Source organism: Dermochelys coriacea, chromosome 18, assembly GCF_009764565.3.
Source record: "Dermochelys coriacea isolate rDerCor1 chromosome 18, rDerCor1.pri.v4, whole genome shotgun sequence".
In the NCBI taxonomy this organism is placed as follows: Eukaryota; Metazoa; Chordata; order Testudines; family Dermochelyidae; genus Dermochelys; species Dermochelys coriacea.
The window spans coordinates 17,227,012-17,248,060 of record NC_050085.1 but is presented as its reverse complement, the minus strand read 5'-3'; the positions used below and the strand labels follow the sequence as shown (position 1 = coordinate 17,248,060).

Genomic DNA, 21,049 nt, shown 5'->3' with positions numbered 1-21,049 from the left:
TCAGGTCCTTTTCCCAGACTCCTTTAATAAGGAAGGTCTGCAGAAGACAATGCAAAGTATGTGGAAACAAGATGAACTTCTGAGAATAATTGGGAAGCAAGTTAAAATAGGCTTTTACTAATAACTCTATGTGCGTTTTCTCAACCCCCACCCTCAGAATCTTTTGACAATCGAAAAAAGTGAACTTCTTGCTGTCTTTGGGAGGGGAAAAATTGTTTTTAAAAAAATAAAAATACCATGCTTGGGGAAAGGAAGGCATAGAATGGTAGGTGACTTTTCCAAAAGTCCATGGTAGTCAGGCATGGAACCCAGATCTCCTGACTTCCTGTCTTGTGATTTAACCACATAACATTGCAACAACTATTGAGTTGCTTTGTTGTTAACTGCTGTAATATTTAACACTTAACATGAAGTGCATCTGCTCTTGTTTCTATGAGGCACGTTATTTAAGAGAATATTGATGTTGCATTGTACTTTTTTAAAGCATTCATGTAAACATCTTAGTAGTTACGATAACATTTCATTTGAAACTAATTGGCTTTGTTTTCTCCATATTTGCCTGCAATGATTGTTTGTTCTTATTTTCTCTCCAGGCTTCTAGTTAGTGCCTCCCAGGATGGCAAACTTATCATCTGGGATAGCTACACCACAAACAAGGTGAGAGTAATTGACGTACAGCTGCTTAATTAAAACTTGACTGAAAATACAAGGGAGAGGAATATTGTTTACTTACCTTGGCTCTTAAAGGGATACAACCAAAACTTAGTTTAGGCCTAACACCTGACCTCTAAAATTATGATTTTAAACAATGTGGTTAGAGACCTAGCTACTGTCTGTGTGTATAACATGTATATACATTAATTATATATAAAATATGTTTACCCAGCCTCCGAGAAACTAAAAATATTTCATTGTTCAGTGAGTGTATTTTTGCTTTGCTGCTGCGGGAGCAGCTGTCATCAGAGGCAGTAGAAGTTAATTAGCCAACGTTTCCCAGAAATGTGCTATGTGAGACAAAGCACAGCCATACTAGTTTGGGCTCTGTAATAAAGCAGAGAATTACAAGAATGCAGGTAAGAGACTGGTCTCTTTCTGGCTGAAGTAACATGACATGAAAAAGGGTTACAGAAGGTTTATGGTCACATGGCTGTGGTTGGTGTCCAGGGGCTACTGTTATGAGCTCAACAATAAATTCCATGAAGGATGAAAAAACAATGCTTGTAACTAATTACAAAACTGCTGGTTGTGGAGAACTTAAAATAAAAATTTTCAGCAGGTAAATGGCAGTTAAATAAGCAGAAGTGCTTTTTTTAATTGAAAAAGACAGTGCAGAAATAGGAAATAAAATACTTCTACAGTGATTTCCATATTAGGATTTCAGTATTCTTGAAAACATTAATTAACACTCAACATCCCTGGAAAACAGGGATTTGCATCCCTATTTTAGAATTGGGAAAACTGAATCACAGAGATGTTGCTACTTGATTAAGGTCACACAGGAAGTCTTTGGTAGAGTCAGAAATAGATTTCTTTATCAAGTGCTCTAGTTACAAGTACATCATCCTCCTGAAACAAGATCCATTCAGTGAAAGAGAGACTTTCCAATCCAGGAAATTTGAGGGCATCTTCTTTATTACTAGAAAGTTTTTGATTAATAGTTGAATAGATTACACCTGAAAACAGTTTGTCTACAGCTGAAAACAGGTTGTCTAAAAATATTCTAGTGCCACATTATGGCTAAGCAGTGCTCATTGCAATTATGCTGTGCACGATGTTAGTAGTAATAAAGAATGCGATCGTAAATGTGTTCTATCCTAGTGATGAGATTTGAACAACCATCTTGAGGCATTTTATTAGCTTTATGGTAGAAGATACATGTTTTGCAATTAGTTGGCTGTATTTTTAGCACAGAGCATTACTCTGCTATTTGTACTTTTATATCACACCCATTATCGCAGGATTTGTAATGGCTATAGATGGAGATTGTATGCATAGAGGGACAAACACCTTTCTAATCCCTAGTCAAGAAAGATGAGGAAATCGGGGATATTTCAGAGCCCCACAATACATATAACAACATGATCCATCCCTCAGGGAGTTTACAAACTAACTTCAAACACAGTGCAACAAGAGGAATAATAAAACAGTAGGTCTGAATTAGAGAAGGAAGGACAGGGTTAGCATTAATAAGACTGTGTGGTTACTCAGCAAAGGCTAGTATATGGCATGTGGGAGCAAAAGGGGAGTTTGTTTAAATAGTTAAAGGCCTTGGTTTGCTAACTTATTTGGTAAGTGTTGAAGTGGGTTTTAAGGCAGGACTAAAAGAGGGTCAAAGTAAGTCTCTTTTTGCTGTTTGTTGTTCCTTTGTCGTATATAATCCTGGAATTAACGTTTTTTTACCTACCATAAATTGAGCACCAGTGTGTTTTCTCAAGCTAAAACATAGTGCTCGATCTGTAATCAGAAAATCATTGACTAGCTCTTGTGGCTTTTCGTGGAGCTACCTATTAAACTGGATTCTCTGCTAGAGTGCAAGTTTTAATTAAGACACTATTTGGTTTGACAAGTTAAATGTGCAAATTATTTTGAAATAAGGTTGGCCCTTGGAGTACAAGGACTTGTCATCTTTTTCATTATTCTTCCTCCTGCCACCTTTAAAGAGAAAGTAGTGTAGTTACAGAGAAGCTGTAAATAAGAACTTCCTGATGATCAATTAATTTAAAGATAAAATATGTATTCTGCCTCTGCTCCAGGTCCATGCCATTCCCCTGCGTTCATCGTGGGTGATGACTTGTGCATATGCCCCCTCTGGAAACTATGTTGCCTGTGGTGGTCTTGATAACATCTGTTCCATTTACAACCTGAAAACTCGTGAAGGAAATGTACGTGTCAGCCGTGAGCTGGCTGGTCACACAGGTGAGCATCAGTTCTGAAGGGTAAACTATTTGTGAGCTGAACGAATGATGAATCATGAACACTAGATATGGAAAAGATCCATTAGGTCATTACTCAATCCTGCAATGCCCCAGGACTGGTTTCCTACAACATACAGTCCAGTCTTATTTGAAATGTCTCAAGCAATGAAGCTTCAATCATTTCCCTTGAAAGACTACTCCATAGACTAGTCTTGATCAAGATATTTTTCTTTAATATTAAACCTGAAAGTTAAGTATCGTCGTGTGATCCTGTAGCTTTTGTGTCTACCTTTTTGCACCTTGTTAAATACATTTTTTCCCCCTTGTGTGTTCACTTTTCAAATAGGTGACATTCCCTCCTTCCCTTCCCCATGCCAAAATTAGTCATCACCTTGCCAATTTATACATCTTTAGTTTTTAATTTTTCTTCAAAAATTGTTCTTTGTTGCTCACAAGCACTATATTTGTCACAAATTTTGCAACACTTTAAACATTTAAATAATGAATATAATGGCTTCACCAATCTTTCTAACAGCTTCATAAATAGACAATGGTCCCTTTACAGAAAACATGTTGCCAAGTGCAGCATTGCCCAAATTGAAAAAAATCAAATTCTTGTTTATATGTAATAAATATTATGGCAGAAAATTGGACAAAATTTTTTCTTAAATACATAAGTCCCAACTTCTTACACTTTGTCCGCAGTCTTAAATTATTATTTATTTACCTCATTGTTGGTGCTGTTTATTAGAGAGGGCTCTTATTGTAAAACCATATCTTAGGAAGCTTAATGTAGTTTGGTCAAAATATTTAGTCTTTGGAGGTCATGAAGGGGAAGATTTAGTGATTACAAAAGGGAATTATTTCATTTTGCAACTTTATTTCTTTATGGAAAGTAAAACTGCTACAGTATAGCATATCTGCTTAAAGATTGGGTTTTTTTTTCTTTTTTGTATCCAAACTCTTTCCGGATATTGAAAGGACACTACATTTACAAACTCAAATTGGAGAGAGAAACCTAATTGGTCATGCATTTGTTTTATCATGGAGTGCAATCAGATATCTCAGACTGGCTGTTGGTGCCAATTTTTATTTCTGTGAACTAGACAATCTTGCTGGATTTTCATTAGGTCCCAAAGATTTGAGGTCTGATTTTTCAGAGATGCTGCCCTTTCAGCTCATTGTCTTCACCTGGAGCTGTGGGGGGCCGAGCACCTCCTGAAAATCAAGCCCATTGTTTCCTATCTTGGTTTCTAAATTACCTTCGTTGTCCTGGAAGGCAGAAGTAATGGTTCTTTGAGTTTGTGGAACCATTCAGGTTGGAACCCTGAAACTGTGCGTCATCTTTATGCTGCCTTTGTTTCTGTAAAGAACAAAATCGCAAGATGCTGCAAAACAGAGGCCTCTTAGTCCAGAGGCTGCCAGCATGGCTCCGGAAAAACCTTTAACAGCTCTAAGAGGAAACATCAGGCGGGCTATGTGTCTTGCTGGTTTTCTGCCTGATCAAGCCTCTGCCTATACAGTGTAAAGGTAACCCTCTGAAAACTGTTCATTGAAGGAAACCAAGGTTATTCATACATGTGTCGTTATAATCAGGCAAACCTTCCAAAGCTTCTGTTTAATGAAAAGAATAACTAAAATGTGTTAAACTATATTGTAGATGACACTTAACTTCTTTTTATCTCTTGTGTTTCTTTCAAAGCATGGATTAGCTACCTGGTTCATTGGAATTGTGTACTCTGTCTGAAATAGAGAGATGTTGACTGACCACTAAAACAGATACTTAGTAGTTGCGATAATCAAGCAAATCATGATCCATAAAATGTAGTTTTCTTTAATAGCCGTTGTAAAGAAAAATGGAACTAGCTGTCACATGCATTTTTGTTGGGTATCTGTGATGCAGCCTATGTGCATGTCAAAATCCTAAAAAAAATATTTGAGCAATAAAAAGCCAAGAATATCTTTATAATATATCTTAGCTATTCAGTGGCCTCTTTTAGAGATGGGCCCTGTAAATTAGTAAGATCGCTAAAATGTAGTATGTGGGTTCATGGCAGGGTGAATGTGGCCTCTACAGCGGGTGAAAGACTATATATATTGTAGAGGCCTAGAAAGGATGCATCAAAAGAGATGATTGGTTTCATTTGTTAGTGTGAAATCTTAGAGGGTCAGTTTTAATTAACTGCTCTTCTAGAGCAGGGTTAAGCAGGACTGCTGCAATAAAGCTGTAATTGGGGGTGGCATCTTGATCTGGACTTGGCGGTGAATGAGGACAGACACAGATGGATTTTAAGCAACAGGCTGCAACTCTGTTGTACTTAATGGAGAGGAGGGGCACTACCCTCCTAGTCACCTGTATTTTAAACGATTCCAGTGCAGAGGTTACAGGGCTCCTCCCATATAACCCAGAACTCAGGGTAGACTTTCCTCGGCCTACCCCTAGGACTCAGCTTGCTCTTCTCACCACCCCCAGCGAAGGGTACAGATTGGACTAAAAGGTGGGGACCTTTCTTCACAAAGTCACAGGTCTCCCCCTATCCCATGAGCACAAGGCCCCTCGGCAAAATCCCAGGTCTTTTACTTCTGAGAGCCATTCCTTTTAGCCTTCTAACTGCACTGGAAACTGGCTGAAAGTTGTAACAAACTAACATCCCTGCTAAGTACTACCATGAATTACTAAATTACCTCTTCCTGTTTAACCTGACCATGCATGGAGTATGCTCAGAGGAAGGTGAAAAAAATCCACTAGGCCTATGCTAATTTGGCTACAACATGAAGAAAAAAATGTCTTCCTCACCCCAAAGCAAGTGATCAGTAAGACCTGTAGCATCTGCAAAAACAGGTCTTTGAATGCTTGTTCATGTCAATTCCAATTAGGGGTGTGTGTGTGCCATGTGCACAGTCGTCGGGAAAAATCCTTCCAGCAGCACCCATTGAGTTGGCTGTGGAGCCCCCTGGAGTGGCGCCTTCATGGTGGTAATATAGGTTCCTGCCGAATCGCTGCCTCTTCAGTTCTTTCTTACCACCAGTCACAGTCGTTAGAACTGCCATCGCTTGCCTTTGCAAGTGTTTTCCCTAGTCCTTGTAGTTCAGTTTTCTGTAAATAGTTTCTAGTTTGTTAGTTTCTTAACTAAGAGCGGAGGGTTTCTCCCCCTCCCCTATTGGTCTCCCCTTTTGGGGTATGGGGCATGCCTTGGGCTCAAGGGTTTAAACCTTGTGGAACCTGCCACAAGCCCATGCCAACGGGCGACTTCCACGAATCTTGTCTCAAGTATCTCAAGGAGGCGCACCAGACAGAGTAGTGCAAGTTTTGTAAAGGGTTCCGCCCAAGGACTAAAAAGGAACGGGACTTCAGGCTGAAACAGATCCTGTTGGAATTGGCCCTCCAGCTCCAGCTGTCAGGATCCGGCACTGAGCACCTCCATGCAGAGAGCTCTGGCCTATGTACGTGAAACGGGGCCAAGGAAGGACTCTGGCTATAGAGACCCTTGGCACCAGCGCTCCCTAGTGTCGAAGCCTGTGGAGGCAGTACAGCACCGCTCACACACTCTGGTGCCACATAAGCAGCACAAGAAGATGGACGGGGGCACTCACCCACACTGAGTGTGGCCAGATCAGACAGTACAACGAACAATTCAGGACCTGCCTTTTGCAGGCACGGGTCTTTTTGCAGAGCAAATAGACTCCAGGCTTCACAGCCTAAAGGATTCGTTGGCTACATAGAAATCGCTGGGCCTACATACTCCAGCTACCCAGAGGAAATCATTTCAAACCTCAGCCCCTGCAGCACTTCTATCCACCCCAGCCCAGGCAGGACTTCTGAAGGAAGCGGGGCAGGAGTGGTAGGCATAAGCCAGCCAAGGCCAGAGCTCATCAAGGCAGTCATCAGGCTCTAAGCAAGCCTTTTGAAGATGCGCCCGAGGGCAATTGACTAGTCTACTCACCAGATCCTTCTCCCTGTTTTCTGAACCGTCTGTCCCACTTTTACTGTTCTTTGTCCCAAATAACCTCAGACCACTGGGTCCTTCGCACGGTAGAAATGGGATATTCTCTCCAATTCTGCTTCTCCCCTCCCTGCTACCCCCTTCCCTGTCCCTCTTCAGGAACCCTTCTCATGAGCATCTCCTCATGTAGGAGGTCCAAACACTCCTTGATGCGGGAGCAGTGGAGGAGATTCCTCAGGAGCTAAGGGGCACCATTTGAACCCCTGGTGACTTGTTCATTGTTCTACCTTTCATGGAAGGTGGCCTTCCTAGTCGCCATTACATCAGCAAGGAGACTCTTGGAGCTTAAAGCCCTAACTTCCCGTCCCCCTTATACCATTATTTTTATAAAGACAGGGTGCAGCTTAGGCCTCATCCAGCCTTTCTCCCAAACTTGCATCCCTAAGCCTCACGCACATAGTCGAGAACAAAGGCTGCCCTCCTTGGACGTTCAAGCGTTGGTCTTTTATGCTGAACGCACAAGACCATTCAGTAAGTCGATCCAGTTGTTCGTGGCGGTTGTGGATACAATGGAAGGCCTCCAAGTCTTGTCACAGAGAATTTCATCATGAATCATGTCCTGTATCTGGGCATGTTACGAGCTGGCAAAAGTTCCAGTCCCAGCACTAACGGCACATTCCACAGTAGCACAGGCCTCTTCAGCAGGTTCCTGGCCCAGGTCCCTATCCAGGAGATCTGCGGGGCGGCGACGTGGTCCTCAGTTCACACTTTCACCTCTTGTTATGCTATTACCCAGCACGCCAGGGACGATACAGCATTTGGCAGAGTGGTGCTTCAATAAGCAATTCAATGAATTCCAACTTCACCGCCTAGTTAGGGCTTGAGAGTCATCTAATCGGAATGGAAATGAGCAAGCACTTGAAGAGGAAAAAACCGTTACTTACCTTCTCGTAACTCTTGTTTTTCAAGATTTGTTACTCATGTCCATTCCAAGACTCGCCCGTCTTCCACTCTGTTGGAGTAGAAGGAACTACAGAGGCGGTGGGTCGGCAGGAACCTATATTTACTGCCATGAAGGCGCCACTCCAGGGGGTCCACACCTGATCAGACGACTGCTGCTAGGGGAAAAACCTCCCGACGACTGTGCATGCACCTAATTGGAATGGACATGAGCAACACATCTTGAAGAACAACAGTTACGAGAAGGTGAGTAACCGGTTGTTTTTTTTTTTAAACTACTGTCACGGGGAAGGAGTGGGGAGTTTCCTGAAATAAAACAAAAAGAGTCTCCCCGTAGTTTGAGCTAGGATTTAAATTAATGAAAAGGGAGAGCAAGGGATGGAGTCATCCCTTCCTCCTCTGGCTGGCTAATGAATGGGTAAAGCCTTGGGAGGAGGGGCCACCCTCAGGGAGTGCTCTCCCTCTTTCTGCTGGAGCTCTTCTAGTCACAGCTGGTCTCCAAGAGAGCAGCTTCCCCCAGAAGAGAGTTAGATTGATCCAAGTAATGTCATGAGGGTTTGTTGCCCTTGTGTATAAGGCCACCAGTTTCCTCTTTGTGTTGTCTTCATACTTATGAAGCAAGATACATCTCTTCTCACACTCTCTTCTGCTTGGTCTGTGAATCCTTGTGATGCTCACAGCCCAGGTTGTCTCAAGTAAGAGCTATGAGAATTTTCAATCCTAGTCTTATGTGAAAGACTATCCATCTGTTCGTTTAGGTCTCTTCTTTTTTCTTTAACAACCAAATGGACTTTTTGTGTGTTCTGGTGTTTTACTCTTTGCTTGGATAAGCAGATCAGCAAACATCAGATTGCTGTAAGATTCAGTCTATAAATTAAAGTGGTCCTTAACCAATTATTGTGATCAGTGCTACTTGTGGAATTTCTGATTATTCTTGATGGTTTCCTGTCTGAGTGTATTTACGCTGCAGTCAGAGGTGTGACTGCAGCACATGTAGACATACTCTAGTTAGCTGTGTACTGGTGTCAATGAAGCCACAGTAGTAAAGGCTATATACAAGCCCACCTGGGGCCCAGGTTATGGTCCTGGGCAGCTATCCTAGGCTGCTGCAGTTTCAGTGCTTTTTTTATCTAGCTAGATCAAAGCTATCTGAGTTATGTCTACATGTTTGACTGCAGTGTAGACATTGCCCAGTATGTGCAGGAGAGGCTTCACTACATGACCAACTCAATCTGAAAAGTAGACAGGAATTTGCGGCTTTGTTCAGCCATGTGTTACTTTTTGCAGGTTACTTGTCATGCTGCCGTTTCCTGGATGATAATCAAATTGTTACCAGTTCTGGAGACACCACTTGGTAAGCAGTGTTACGAACTGTAACATTTGTACTAATGGCTGCATATTCAAAAATACAGATAATGTATTATGGGGGAACTTGTCATAACACTTAGTAATAGCGATAGTGTTAGTGCTGTATGAATCCTATGTAAGCAGTCTTTGGTATAGAATTCTCAGAGGACAACCTGGATAAAAACCTCTAATGGCTTGCAATTTAGAGGAAATTGCAAATGGAAATACTGCTGTTAAGCTCTACAAACTATGCTTTTGAATACCCCCTTTTTAAATAAAATGCATTAGGTGTGTGAAGACCCAGACTTTTTGAATTTTTCCTTTGCATTTGTCAGACCATAGATTTTTTTTCTTACCATTTAGGTACTGACAGACTCATGTGCTAAGTAATTTTCATTGTTGATGTTTTTTATTAACATCTCTGATAAAAAGAATGCAATATTTTTAAAATGTAAAACTCTTTACATGTGGTCTATAAGAGCTCATTCAGAGCAATTATGGCTCACTGAGGAAAGAATTAAAGTTTTGACAATATGGATTTTGACACATTCTGGAGCTATAGCTTCAAACAAGTCTCTTGTAACAATGGTTAGTTATGGACCAGTGTCTGATCAGAAGAAATAGCTCCCCCAGAATGGTAATGTCTGTTTAGTTGAGTCTTGTATACTTTTTAAATATCCATTATCAAATTATTGGGGAGTGAACTTGATGTATACAGGCAGTAAAGAGTCACAATTAGTGCATGTTTTACAGTTATTTTATACCAGTGCCATTTTAAACCCCCCCCCCCCCAACATTTTGCACTTCTCTTTTGCACTCTGTTACTGATTGGTTGCTTCAGATTTTGAAGTCCATGATGTATATTCTAATTGGTGATAAGATGGACTATGGAACCATAGATAATTGGTTGTCGGGGAAGGATAGGCTGAGTGAATTAATGATTTTTTTTTTCCGTTAAGCTCTGTAGTACGATTATAGAAAATAAATATTAAATATTGAATCACTTTGGTAAAATTATTTTTTTTAAATCTGTAAGATTATGAATAGCTTTCAGAAAATCTTAAAGTTAGCAGAAGTGAATTATAAATGAATATCAGTGAACGTTTAACAAAACATTAATTACAAAACTAAAAACTCACTCAGACATGGGTGAGGTTTTTCATAGGAGATGGGTGAGATTCTGTGGCCTGCGCTGTGCAGGAGGTCAGACTAGATGATCAGAATGGTCCCTTCTGACCTTAGCATCTATGAATCTATGAAAAATAATCAGTCTTTGAAAAATGTTCAATATGGTGGTCCACTGGCTTAATAGAAACATAATGTTCTGTTGTAATTTGTATACTCCATAGTCCATTTTCAGAGATCAGATAACACTTTTATAGGTGCTTTCTCCTATAGGAGTTGTCTGTAGAGCATTTACTTCTAGAGGTTGTTATGCTCTAGTCTCATTAGCAAAGAAATCTCGTTTTTGTGGGCTATACTTTTATGTAGTTTTAGCTCTTCTGCCATAACCAACAAAAGAAAAAGCCCCTTTAGGTTACAGATCTATAGAATAAGGCTTAACAAGACTGAAGATGTTCAGCAGATTCAGTCTATGTTCTGTTTTCACTGAATTGTTACTTAAAATGGATTTCATTTTAATCCATCAGAACTGGAAAGGTAATGTTAGATTCCTGCAAAGTTAGTTCTGTTTCTGGACTTGCACAGCATTTCTGTGCTGCTTGTAGTGTGGCCTGTTTAAATACCTGCTTAACCAATAAATACTCCATTTTATCAAAAAATTCAATGTAAACAAAAAAATTCACTCATTGAATAAATAAATCTTAAAGAGAAAATAGTAGGACATCTACTAGGGCAGCAGTCCTCACGGCAATTATTTTGAAGTCTTCCTAAGACATTCACTACAGTTATGTTGGTCCCATAAGGACCCTCCTATTAAACTGCCTTCTTAACCAGTGGCTGCTTAAGATCGATGTTGCTTGTACATGAATTTCTTTAATATTAACATGATTTTTCAAAATGAAATGGAAACCTTTTTAAATACACCAAAAATTGCTAAAGTGATGCTCTTTGTACAAGATTATATAGCTTTAGCAGGTTTTGACTGTTGCATGTAATAACTTTTCTAAGTCGAGGTAGGGTGTTGAGTACACAAATTCTGGCCTTCTCTTATGGCCTTGCCACTGGCAAGGGATTCCTTTTTGTTTTGTTCTTCTTTCTGCATATGTATTTCTGAAACGCACGTGGTTCATAATGAAAGCTGGTTCTATTACGAAAAAACTTCTGCTTTTGTGCTGATGGTTCCCTTCATTTATGGAAGGAGGAAGCCAGTAGTCTCCTTCCTCTAAGCTTGCACTCCCCTAGAATGGGGAACTAAAGAGGAGACTGACATGAAGGGCATGATGTTTTCTAGCTGCAAATGGATTTGGGCTGGAACACTAAGCAAAATTTCATATCCTAGTTGGAACTGACTACTGAAGGCTGTTACAGAATTAATTACTGAACATATGGTTTACATAACCAGGGAACCCAAAAACAAGAAAACTGGCTTCTGCACTGGCTCTAAGCCAAAGCAGAATTCTACATTATGCTCACCTACTGGGAAAGAGAACAGACAAGTTAAATGCTTTCTTCTAAACATCTTTGGAAAGTCTGCTGCTTTTATGGATGATGCAGTCAGAATTTCATCCTCTTTTTATACTCTGTGATTGTCACTGTGGTGATCTTACTGTCAATGGAAAAGTGGGGGCACTGACAGCCATGAAGCAACAGTGAATTATTCTGGCTGAATTATACACCCTCAAAAAGTCGCTTTTTAAAATTAATGGAAACACTGACTCAACCTGAACTATAGCAGCAGTAGTAGGTGCTACTCTAAAGCAGCTCTACGCTAGTGTTAGAGCACTGCCATGTTACAGAAATCCATGCATCAACAATGATGAACATTAGTCACTATGCTCTCTATATTGCTGGTAACCCAGCCAAGAAGCAGATCCTCTGTAACCAGAAATATGTGGCTCCATCTGAAAGTACTGGTGCTTTTTTAAGGCAAAGACTGAGAGTTTGTATATGATGTACTGAAATGTCTCAAAGGAGAGCATCTTCTTCCCATATACTTTGGGATTAATTTCCCCCTTTTAATTTTAAATACAAAAATTAAACCAGAGAAAACAAGAGACAAACCAGCCAAGTCCAGGCTAACCAGCCCTGTCTGATACTGTCTGAACTTCTGGTAATGTACTGCGAGACTTACTTTAAAAAATCTATTTTATTTGATGGTTCTAATTTTTGACATTTTATCTCTCCCCCTGCCTTCCCCCCTTCTGTCAAGCGCCCTTTGGGATATTGAAACTGGCCAGCAGACGACCACATTTACTGGACACACCGGGGATGTCATGAGTTTGTCCCTGGCTCCTGATGCCAGGTGTTTTGTTTCTGGTGCCTGTGATGCCTCTGCCAAACTGTGGGATGTTAGAGAAGGAATGTGTCGGCAAACGTTCACTGGCCACGAGTCAGACATCAATGCCATCTGTGTGCGTATGAACTCTGAATTGGGGGAATGGGATTTAAATTCATGATGTATACTCTGCAGTCAGCTGTTAGAATTTAACATGTAGTGCATCCTGGAGTATTACAGCATAGTATTTCCAAAACAGAGTTTTCCACATTTGACAAAACTACATTCAATTTGTTGTATTGCATAAAGTTTATTGCAGTACATGGCAATTTGTTAGGTGCTTAAATAGTATGTTACTAAAGTTTTGTTGATAGTAATGCTTATTATTTCATCTTCAGAAGGCTTTAAAAACATTTTGTGCCTCTGTGATAGAGGTAATGTACTTTTAGCTCCATTTTACAGATAGGGAAACATGCAGGCAAAGGGATGTGGCAAAGAACACAAAGGAAGTCAAACCAAGCCAGGAATAGATCTTTAGTTCCTAGCTCCCAATTCTGGGCATAAGACGACTGGCCTGCATGAGTGTTCCACAGTATCAAATGAAAGTGCAAAACATGCTAGATCATTATCTAAGATTTCACAGTAGCTAGCCAAATGGAAAAAGCCCTGTTCCCAAAAGCTGCAAAACGCAAAGTATCTTATACTATAATATCTTGGTTTTGTTTTAAAGTTCTTATAATATCTTTGTTTTGTTTTAAAGTTCTTCCCAAATGGCAATGCATTTGCCACAGGCTCCGATGATGCCACATGCAGGCTCTTTGATCTTCGTGCTGACCAGGAGCTTATGGTTTATTCACATGATAACATCATCTGTGGCATCACTTCTGTAGCATTCTCCAAAAGCGGACGTCTCCTCTTAGCTGGTTATGATGACTTTAATTGCAACGTCTGGGACACGCTGAAAGCTGATAGAGCAGGTAAATAGTTTGTGGGTTGGGTTTTAAATACTATCAGCTGCACCTAAAGGGGTGACCTATTGACAGTCCTTTATCAAACATTAGCACAGTGCTGTTAGCCTACTGTAATTAACTCAATAATGTGGTCTGCAGTGAGATCACCCCAGGTGAAGATATTTTACTTGTGTTGTCAACATGCTGGTAGATTTGTAAATGTTAGTGAAGAATATGGGGTTTCTGAGAACAGAAAGCTACCCTCTGCAAACAGAACTCAGTAAAATAATGATATCTGGGAAAATTAAATATATTTTTACCTTCAAAGAGCTTATTTTACACTTTACACTTACACATATTTGACACTTTATGAAACACCTACTATTAATCACTTCATTTATGGAGGGTCTATAACTGTGTAATATTTATATGAAGATAATTGTCATTAGTAATTCACTGAAACAGTTCAGGTTAAGAGTTGGCGGCTATGCTGTACTGCAGTGCTTGAAGCTGTTTAGTATTCCTCTGAGAATTTGCACTGATTTTTAGGTAGTGTAACGTCAAGCAGAGATTTGTAGCCACTGATTTATTACCTCAAAATTCTTCACATAGCAAACCGTTCTGGATAGTACTTCTTAAAAACGCACCCTTTATTACCTCCATCTTCCACATTTTCTAAAGCTGCCTTATTGGTGTATTTAATATGAAATGTGACTTTGCATGTTTTGGAAGAAGAAACTGTCAAAGGTCGGAGAGGGTCTTGTCACTGCTATTGTCACCTTATCTCAGGGTATCAGTACCTATCTCGCTAACATGACACATTATCTCTAAGGCATAGCTGGATAATGTGCGTTTGTGGCAGTATTTATAAAATGCATAACGAGAAAAGGAAAGAGAGGTTATGGAACTTTATTTAGGGGTATAATTAATGGGAGGAGATGGGTATTGAATTTACCAACCCAGCTAGTATAGATACTATCAGTTCCTAAAATATAAACTAATGATATTAGAACAGGGAAAGTACAAATTATCATAAATGACCACAAAGTTTCTGCTTATGATTATAGAATGTAAAGAAGAGGAACTAGATAGATTAATGGAGAAAGTATTTCTAATTCTTGGAACTAGCACAAGGACAAAAAGCTAGGTTCTGTTTAGCATCTGAAGGAAGGTAATGAACAAAAATTGGTACAAACCTGATCACTGCTGAGGGGGAGACTGTGCTCAGAATAGAGAAGACACTAGCAACAGAGACTTTCTATGTGTAGTCTAACAGCAATGCTCCCAGGGCTTGCCTCTTCCCCTGCGTCTCCCAACAAATCTACTTTCTATCAGTGCAGTGCAGAAATTGGCACAGTAGTAGTTCAAAGTTCATCTGATGTGTAGAGCAGGTTACTTCACTTTTCAATGCTGTTTATGATTTTAATTGTACCAGGAACGTATTTTTCAAATAAGTGTAACATGGTTATGCTGTCCAAACGCACCTTATTCAAGGTTTCCCCACAGTGGTTATTTACAGTTGAAATCTTGATTTACAGTTGATACTTGAGGCCAAAAATAGACAAGCAAATGAAAACAAATTGGTAGTCTGAAATAGCATATATTGATAGGCAGAGAATTTTCCTTTCATAAATGTGTTATCTTCCTTACTACTGGCTTTAAATCAAGTGCTGTAGAAATAAAGTAACTTGCTGTTCCACCAGAGAATCCATTGAACAGATGAATATGAGGTGTTACTTGTTGCTTTTGGATTATCTGCAGGACTTCAGTTTGTAAATTTTGTAACTCCATGGTAGTGTTGCTCCCAACACTACAATAATTTCTTGTGATAAACTATTAGGTGGGTGATCCAAGCAGCTTAGGGAACTTAGTGACATATTACTAAACTTCATAGTTTTTCTGTTGGGGAAAACTATATTTGGTCCCTGGTGACAATTCTTTACTTTGAAGCTGATTAGGAGGAAGCGATGAGTTCGCTGGCCTGTTGAAATGACTAATGCTAGTTCTATTTCCTGCTTTGATTTTGTACTATACTAATGCAGTGTGATTTGTCTTCAGTGCCTGTTTACTAATGCACTAGGTTGCACTTCTGGTTGATTTTTAAGTAGGAAAAACTACTTTTCAGTCCCTATAGATTAAATTACTATGCCTCATTACAAATCTGTTTCATTAGGGTAGTGTTTATCTTGGGTGTCCTGGATTCTGCAGTTTCCTGGTTTGTTGGGGTTGGTTTTTTGGGTGATAAGAGGCAGTGACTTTTCCATGCCCTTCCTGCAAGAAAGTGGAAGGGTGAAAATAGATGCAGCACCACCATCACTGATCTGATCTGTCTCCCACTCTCCCAGAAACCCTATTGGTTCCTTGCATAAATCTCACCGTAGAGGGATGCTGAATAGGAAAAGGCATCGCCAGTGTGGTTAGAGTCTGAGGGAGCAGCAATACTTAATAAGGAGGAAGGGAGGACAGTCTACAGATGTGTGCAGTCACATGTGTTAATAATCAGTTGTTGGAATCCTAACATGCATTGACGCATCAGTCACAAATGAACTGCTCAAGCACTCTGCTTCCTCGGGTACTTTGCTTGGGGTCTTGCTACATTAAATCTCTCAACTATAATCTCAGTTTTACACACTTCTGGTTTATCACACTACTTCTACAATATGCCCTAGAAGAGTTCCGAGCCATTTCATCAGCAGTGACAGCAGGCTTCCTATATGACACTATGAATTTTTAAAGATGCTATTAACCACATGTACATTTTTCATGCGTCTGCTGCTTCAGAAATGCAGAATTCATTGTATTAAGAAGCCCACTGATTCAAATGGGAGACTCTCTGTTTTAATGTGGAGATCAGCAGTAGTACCCAACATATTTTTACATATTATGTACAGTAAGTTAAGCAAAGTCTGATTCATCAAGCAAACTTTGGATGACCAAGTCAATATTTGGAAACTTAAATTCTAAAACACCTACTAGCACTAAATTCTTTTAAACGTGTCACAACTGCAAACTAGATCAGAAAACATTCTTAACAGCATGAATATGTGGAGTCATGTGAACAATGTTACTGATGCAAAGAGAGAGGCTAATTAAGTTCTTCCATCACAACTTCTCCAGGCCAAGATTTTGATAATGTAATGGACTGAGCAAGACTTGAATATAGGTGCTTTTTACCTTCTTTCCTTTGAATGCCCATATAAAAAGTCATACCAGCTCCCTTACTTTTCTTTTCTTTTTCTTTTTTTTTTTTTTTTTTTTTTAAAGTTTAAGTGTTTCTTTCAGTCCCTCTCAATTCAATTTTTCAAAATAACATATTGGTTGAATGGAAGCATCTTCCATAGTGGCAAATCTAATGAAGGTAGGTGGCCTTTTCGTAATACGTGTGCTTGTAATCCCAAAAGGAGGGCTAGGGCTCATGCAAGATTAAGTGTGTTTAAGATGCTCCAGCCTAACTCTGCATTTTTTTTTTTATAGTCTAGGGTTTTTTTACAAGACGAATTGGCTTTTAACACTGTCGGAGGGGAAGTAATTGAATTTAGCAGCAATGCACTAATAAATATAGAATTCAGAACTGCTTGGGGGGTGCTGTCAGAAGTATTTTGATAAGCTGGTGATGGCTTTGTAATTGACATGTAATTATTGAAGGTTATTCCTATCAAGTGAAAATCTTGTGGCTAACACACTTCATGTTGTCATATTCTTCATTTGGGAGTCCCTCACTGGCTTCTTCAGTCATTTCCAAGTGAATACTGCCAAAAGTTTGGGGTAAAGAAAACTATCAAAATCAGATTTGTGTAAATATTAAACCAAGTTAATGTTCCATTCTTCTGATCACTAAAGTATCCAATACAAACATGCAAGCCCTTATCATTGAGTTGCTTGAAATGAAGCGTGTATTCATCAAGATTCTGTAATATGCATGTGTATTTTGTTTAATTTCTAGGTGTCCTTGCTGGCCACGATAACCGTGTCAGTTGCTTAGGTGTGACTGACGATGGTATGGCAGTAGCAACAGGGTCATGGGATAGCTTCCTCAAGATCTGGAACTGAAGTCTGTAGGTATTTGGGAGGGTAGGGAAGAACATACTTAATTATCTTGTTTATAATCTCATTTTTTCTAATTTTAAATGTACATTGCAACTGCTTTTATGCTACAGGCTCACAGTTTGGTTTAGAAAAGTAACTAATTTAAAACACTAGAAATAAGATTAACTTCTTACAGTTTAACTCCGCCTTGTAAAATTCTACTTGCCATGGGGAAGTAATTTTTTTTATAGGTATCCTCGACTCTTTTTCATTATCAACATGGTAGAGGGTGGGTTAATGGCTTTCACATCTGGGCTGGTAAATATTATTAAATCTTTTGAAAATGGTGAAATAAAATAATGGATATAAATGTTGGTGTGGGAAGATAGAGTAGAGGGCGTGGGAGAATAAACAGTTTTGCCAGACACAGAAGTTAGTTCATCCAGCTTAGAACTTAATGTTAGTGTCCGAACATAAGTTTTAACAAAACTTTTTGTGTGTCAGACAAGCAATGGACTCCACCGTGACTGGAAGACATTTCCAACGGTTGAAAACTAAAATGATAGCATATCCAATCCAACCATACTAACTTGGACCCCCAATTCGCCTCAAAACTTCAAAGGGCAAGATCTTTTACCGTCTCCTATTGCTGAAACGAAGAGCACAATTACTTTTCAAAGAAGAATTTCTGTAGTTGTAAGCAAATGAAATTGTGCATTCCTTTTGGGACCATTTTTTGTCTTGAGAATTTAAAAAAGAAACACTATCATAAAAGCATGACCAGAAAGTAAACTTGAGCATAATTGTGAAACAAACTTAACTTCACTGTAGTTTTCAAGTTAAAGTTGAGAACTTTGTTTTATCTCACATGGTTTCAAATTTTCAAGTCACATTTGTAGAAGGATTTCATTTTTTTTTTTCACATTTCCTTTTTAAATACATTTCTTTATGGTCAATAACTGAGTAAAACAAGGGAGTCCTAGCCCAGTGCGTCTGGGGTTGTTAATGCTGTAAATTTAGTCCCTACTTTTTTTTATTTCTGTCTAGTATCACAAATAATTGTTGCACAAAACATGGCATCTATAGAATAATGTTAAGAAGTAAGGTAACCCAAGCACATGCTGTACATGGTATTGAATGCTTGTTTAAAGAACCTTTCACCTTCTATGGGTAACAAATGCAAATACTCAATTCCTATCCACCCACCCCCAAACCCACTGATTTAAAAAAAAAAAAAAAAAAAAAAAATCTTTGTCCCCACTTGCAAGGGCAGTTTATATACCCTAACACTACTCCCGTAGTCTCAACAACCAGGAATCTCTGTTTTTCAAAAGAGACCTGTCCTGCGCTTGGGTATTAAGTCAATTCTTTGTGTATGAAATGATGTACAAATCAATGTTTTGAAAATAATAATCTTAAACTTTCTAAGTTAAACAAAAAAATTTTTTTGATTGTTTGCCATATTGGGTGGGTTTACTCTTAGAATCGCATGCTGTAGAAATGCTAAAAAGTGCATATTGGACTAAGTCCTTAGATGTTTTTTTTCTTTAAAGAAATAACCTGTTTAAAAACTGTAACCATTGCCGCTGTATTCATTTATTGTTGCTACTCTGTGCATAAATCTATGAAGACTTCAAATACAAAGCTATGCACGTTTTGGAGTAGCGTGAGAAGTCACTTTTTTTTTCTTTTTTTTTTTTTTTTAAAGAAACAGCCTGTTCAAACGATCGCTGTCAAAATTGTGGGGGTGGGAGAACCCAGACCATCATCTTTATAAATTCTTCACAGCCAGTTCCTCTTGTAAAATGAGTTCTTTGCATCCAATTAGAATCATTTTTGTAATGAACAGTTTTTCCTGGCTTTCTTTTCAAATAAAATGTTAAAAGCAGCAGCGTTTGGACAGCAGATTGTTCTCTTAAATTCTCCTATCTTCACCATATCCAGAAATGCGCCTCCCTAGCAGCAGTAGTGGCTTTCACCATTCTGTTTTTCTGCAACATTCTGTACAAAAATGTGCTGTAATTGTGCGTTAGGCCTGGATTTGGCATAAAAAAAGATGAATTCCCTCTCTCTCTCTCATGAAACTACTCTGTAGAGCTTTCTCTGCACCCTGTATCCCTCTTCTTCACCTTTTTGTATTTAATTTTAAAGTCAGTGTACTTCAAGGAAGCTGGATGCAAGATAGATACTATATTAAAATGTACTGTTATTTAAGATGTAATAAAGCAGTTTGACATGAATTTGGTCTGACTGATTTGTTCTCCAGCTGATTGCTCTGCCTAAAGAACAAAACTTCCTAACCTAACAGATCTTGAGTGGTGAATTTAAACAAGCCCATCAGAAAAATGGCAGTCTGTGCTGTGGCAGCTTCTGATGCATCTTTTGGATTAAGTTCAGCATTTTCAAGTGGTTTGATTTTTCCACCCTATTGCATACAGTACTAATTGGCAAACCAGGTATAAACTGTTACGCAAGATGCTTGGAAAAATTGCATGTCTGATTAAGTAGCATACACACAAATGGAGTCTTCTTGAGTGTTGGAGTGACAAATGTGCAGAGCTGACTTGAACTGTTTCACAATTTTTCAACCATGTGCGTGCACTGAATGTACTAGTGTTTGTACAGTTACCGTTAGTGTCTAGCCACCATGTGGAATGCGAAACATGTGCTAATATAGGGTTTACTAAGGACATAGTAAGTATCTGGAGCTCAGCAGCTGCAGACATATTTTTCAGCAATGTTAAATATTTAAGACACACATTTATCTATTTGATTGTGAGAACCAGTCAAGAGCTTAATCAAAAATTGCTGGGAGCTGTCTATGCACAGACTCCCAAGTGAAGGTCACTATAACGCATGGATCATTTGGTATTCATGGCCAAAGCATTCTTGTGTGGAAGATGCTACATTTATCTAAATATACAACTGCTGAGGTTGGAAACAGTCAAGAGTTTTTAATAACTTTTTAAAAATTGCTTAGTCTGTACCTTTCCTCAACTTCAGTAGAGTGCTCTATGAACTTACCCCAGCTGAGGATCTGGCCTACTAGATTTGTTTATTAGTTACACTGTTGAATTTCTGTATTTGGCATTGAGATGGGTAGGTAGGTATCAACATAAGGCTCAGCAGGAAAAAAATTAAAAAATCCTGGCTGAATTTCTATATATAAAATACATTTTGTACTGACCAAAACTGTGGGAAGTTTTTCCCTTCACATTTGTTTTTGTTTTTGTTTTGTTTTTTAAATGGACATCCTGATAGATATTGGGGTTATTTTTTTAAAACTGATTTTTTTAAACAGTTGCTTTTGAACTATCAGTGCACAAAAGGAAAGTCATAGTTATTTTTTTAAATGGAAAAAGGGTGTTTCTGCTCTTTGTCTGACTCAGAAACAGCTGACTGGATTTTCCTCAAATCTTTCATCTGCTCCCACTCAGCCAAAACATTGCTGGGCTGAGACCAAACACAAAATGTTTCAGCCCAAAATAAGGTGGTTTTTTTGTTTGTTTG

The 21,049-nt window shown here is 39.0% G+C and overlaps 1 protein-coding gene across 7 annotated transcripts in view; it reads left to right on the top strand.

Moving 5' to 3' along the window:
• GNB1 (G protein subunit beta 1) overlaps nucleotides 1-19,779 on the top strand; it is an 86,522-nt gene extending 66,743 nt beyond the window's left edge. For 6 of the 7 annotated variants that reach the window (XM_038376559.2, XM_043500217.1, XM_043500220.1 and 3 more), the window contains 7 exons: nucleotides 594-657; nucleotides 2,754-2,916; nucleotides 9,107-9,173; nucleotides 12,498-12,699; nucleotides 13,324-13,540; nucleotides 17,457-17,568; nucleotides 18,044-19,779. In XM_038376559.2, the coding sequence (XP_038232487.1) occupies nucleotides 594-657; nucleotides 2,754-2,916; nucleotides 9,107-9,173; nucleotides 12,498-12,699; nucleotides 13,324-13,540; nucleotides 17,457-17,563 (820 nt within the window). In that variant the 3' untranslated portion in view covers nucleotides 17,564-17,568; nucleotides 18,044-19,779. Of the gene's footprint in view, nucleotides 1-593; nucleotides 658-2,753; nucleotides 2,917-9,106; nucleotides 9,174-12,497; nucleotides 12,700-13,323; nucleotides 13,541-17,456; nucleotides 17,585-18,043 lie in introns of all 7 variants that reach the window. The other variant, XM_038376563.2, reaches the window with a different exon arrangement.
• The last annotated feature ends 1,270 nt before the right edge of the window (nucleotides 19,780-21,049 follow it).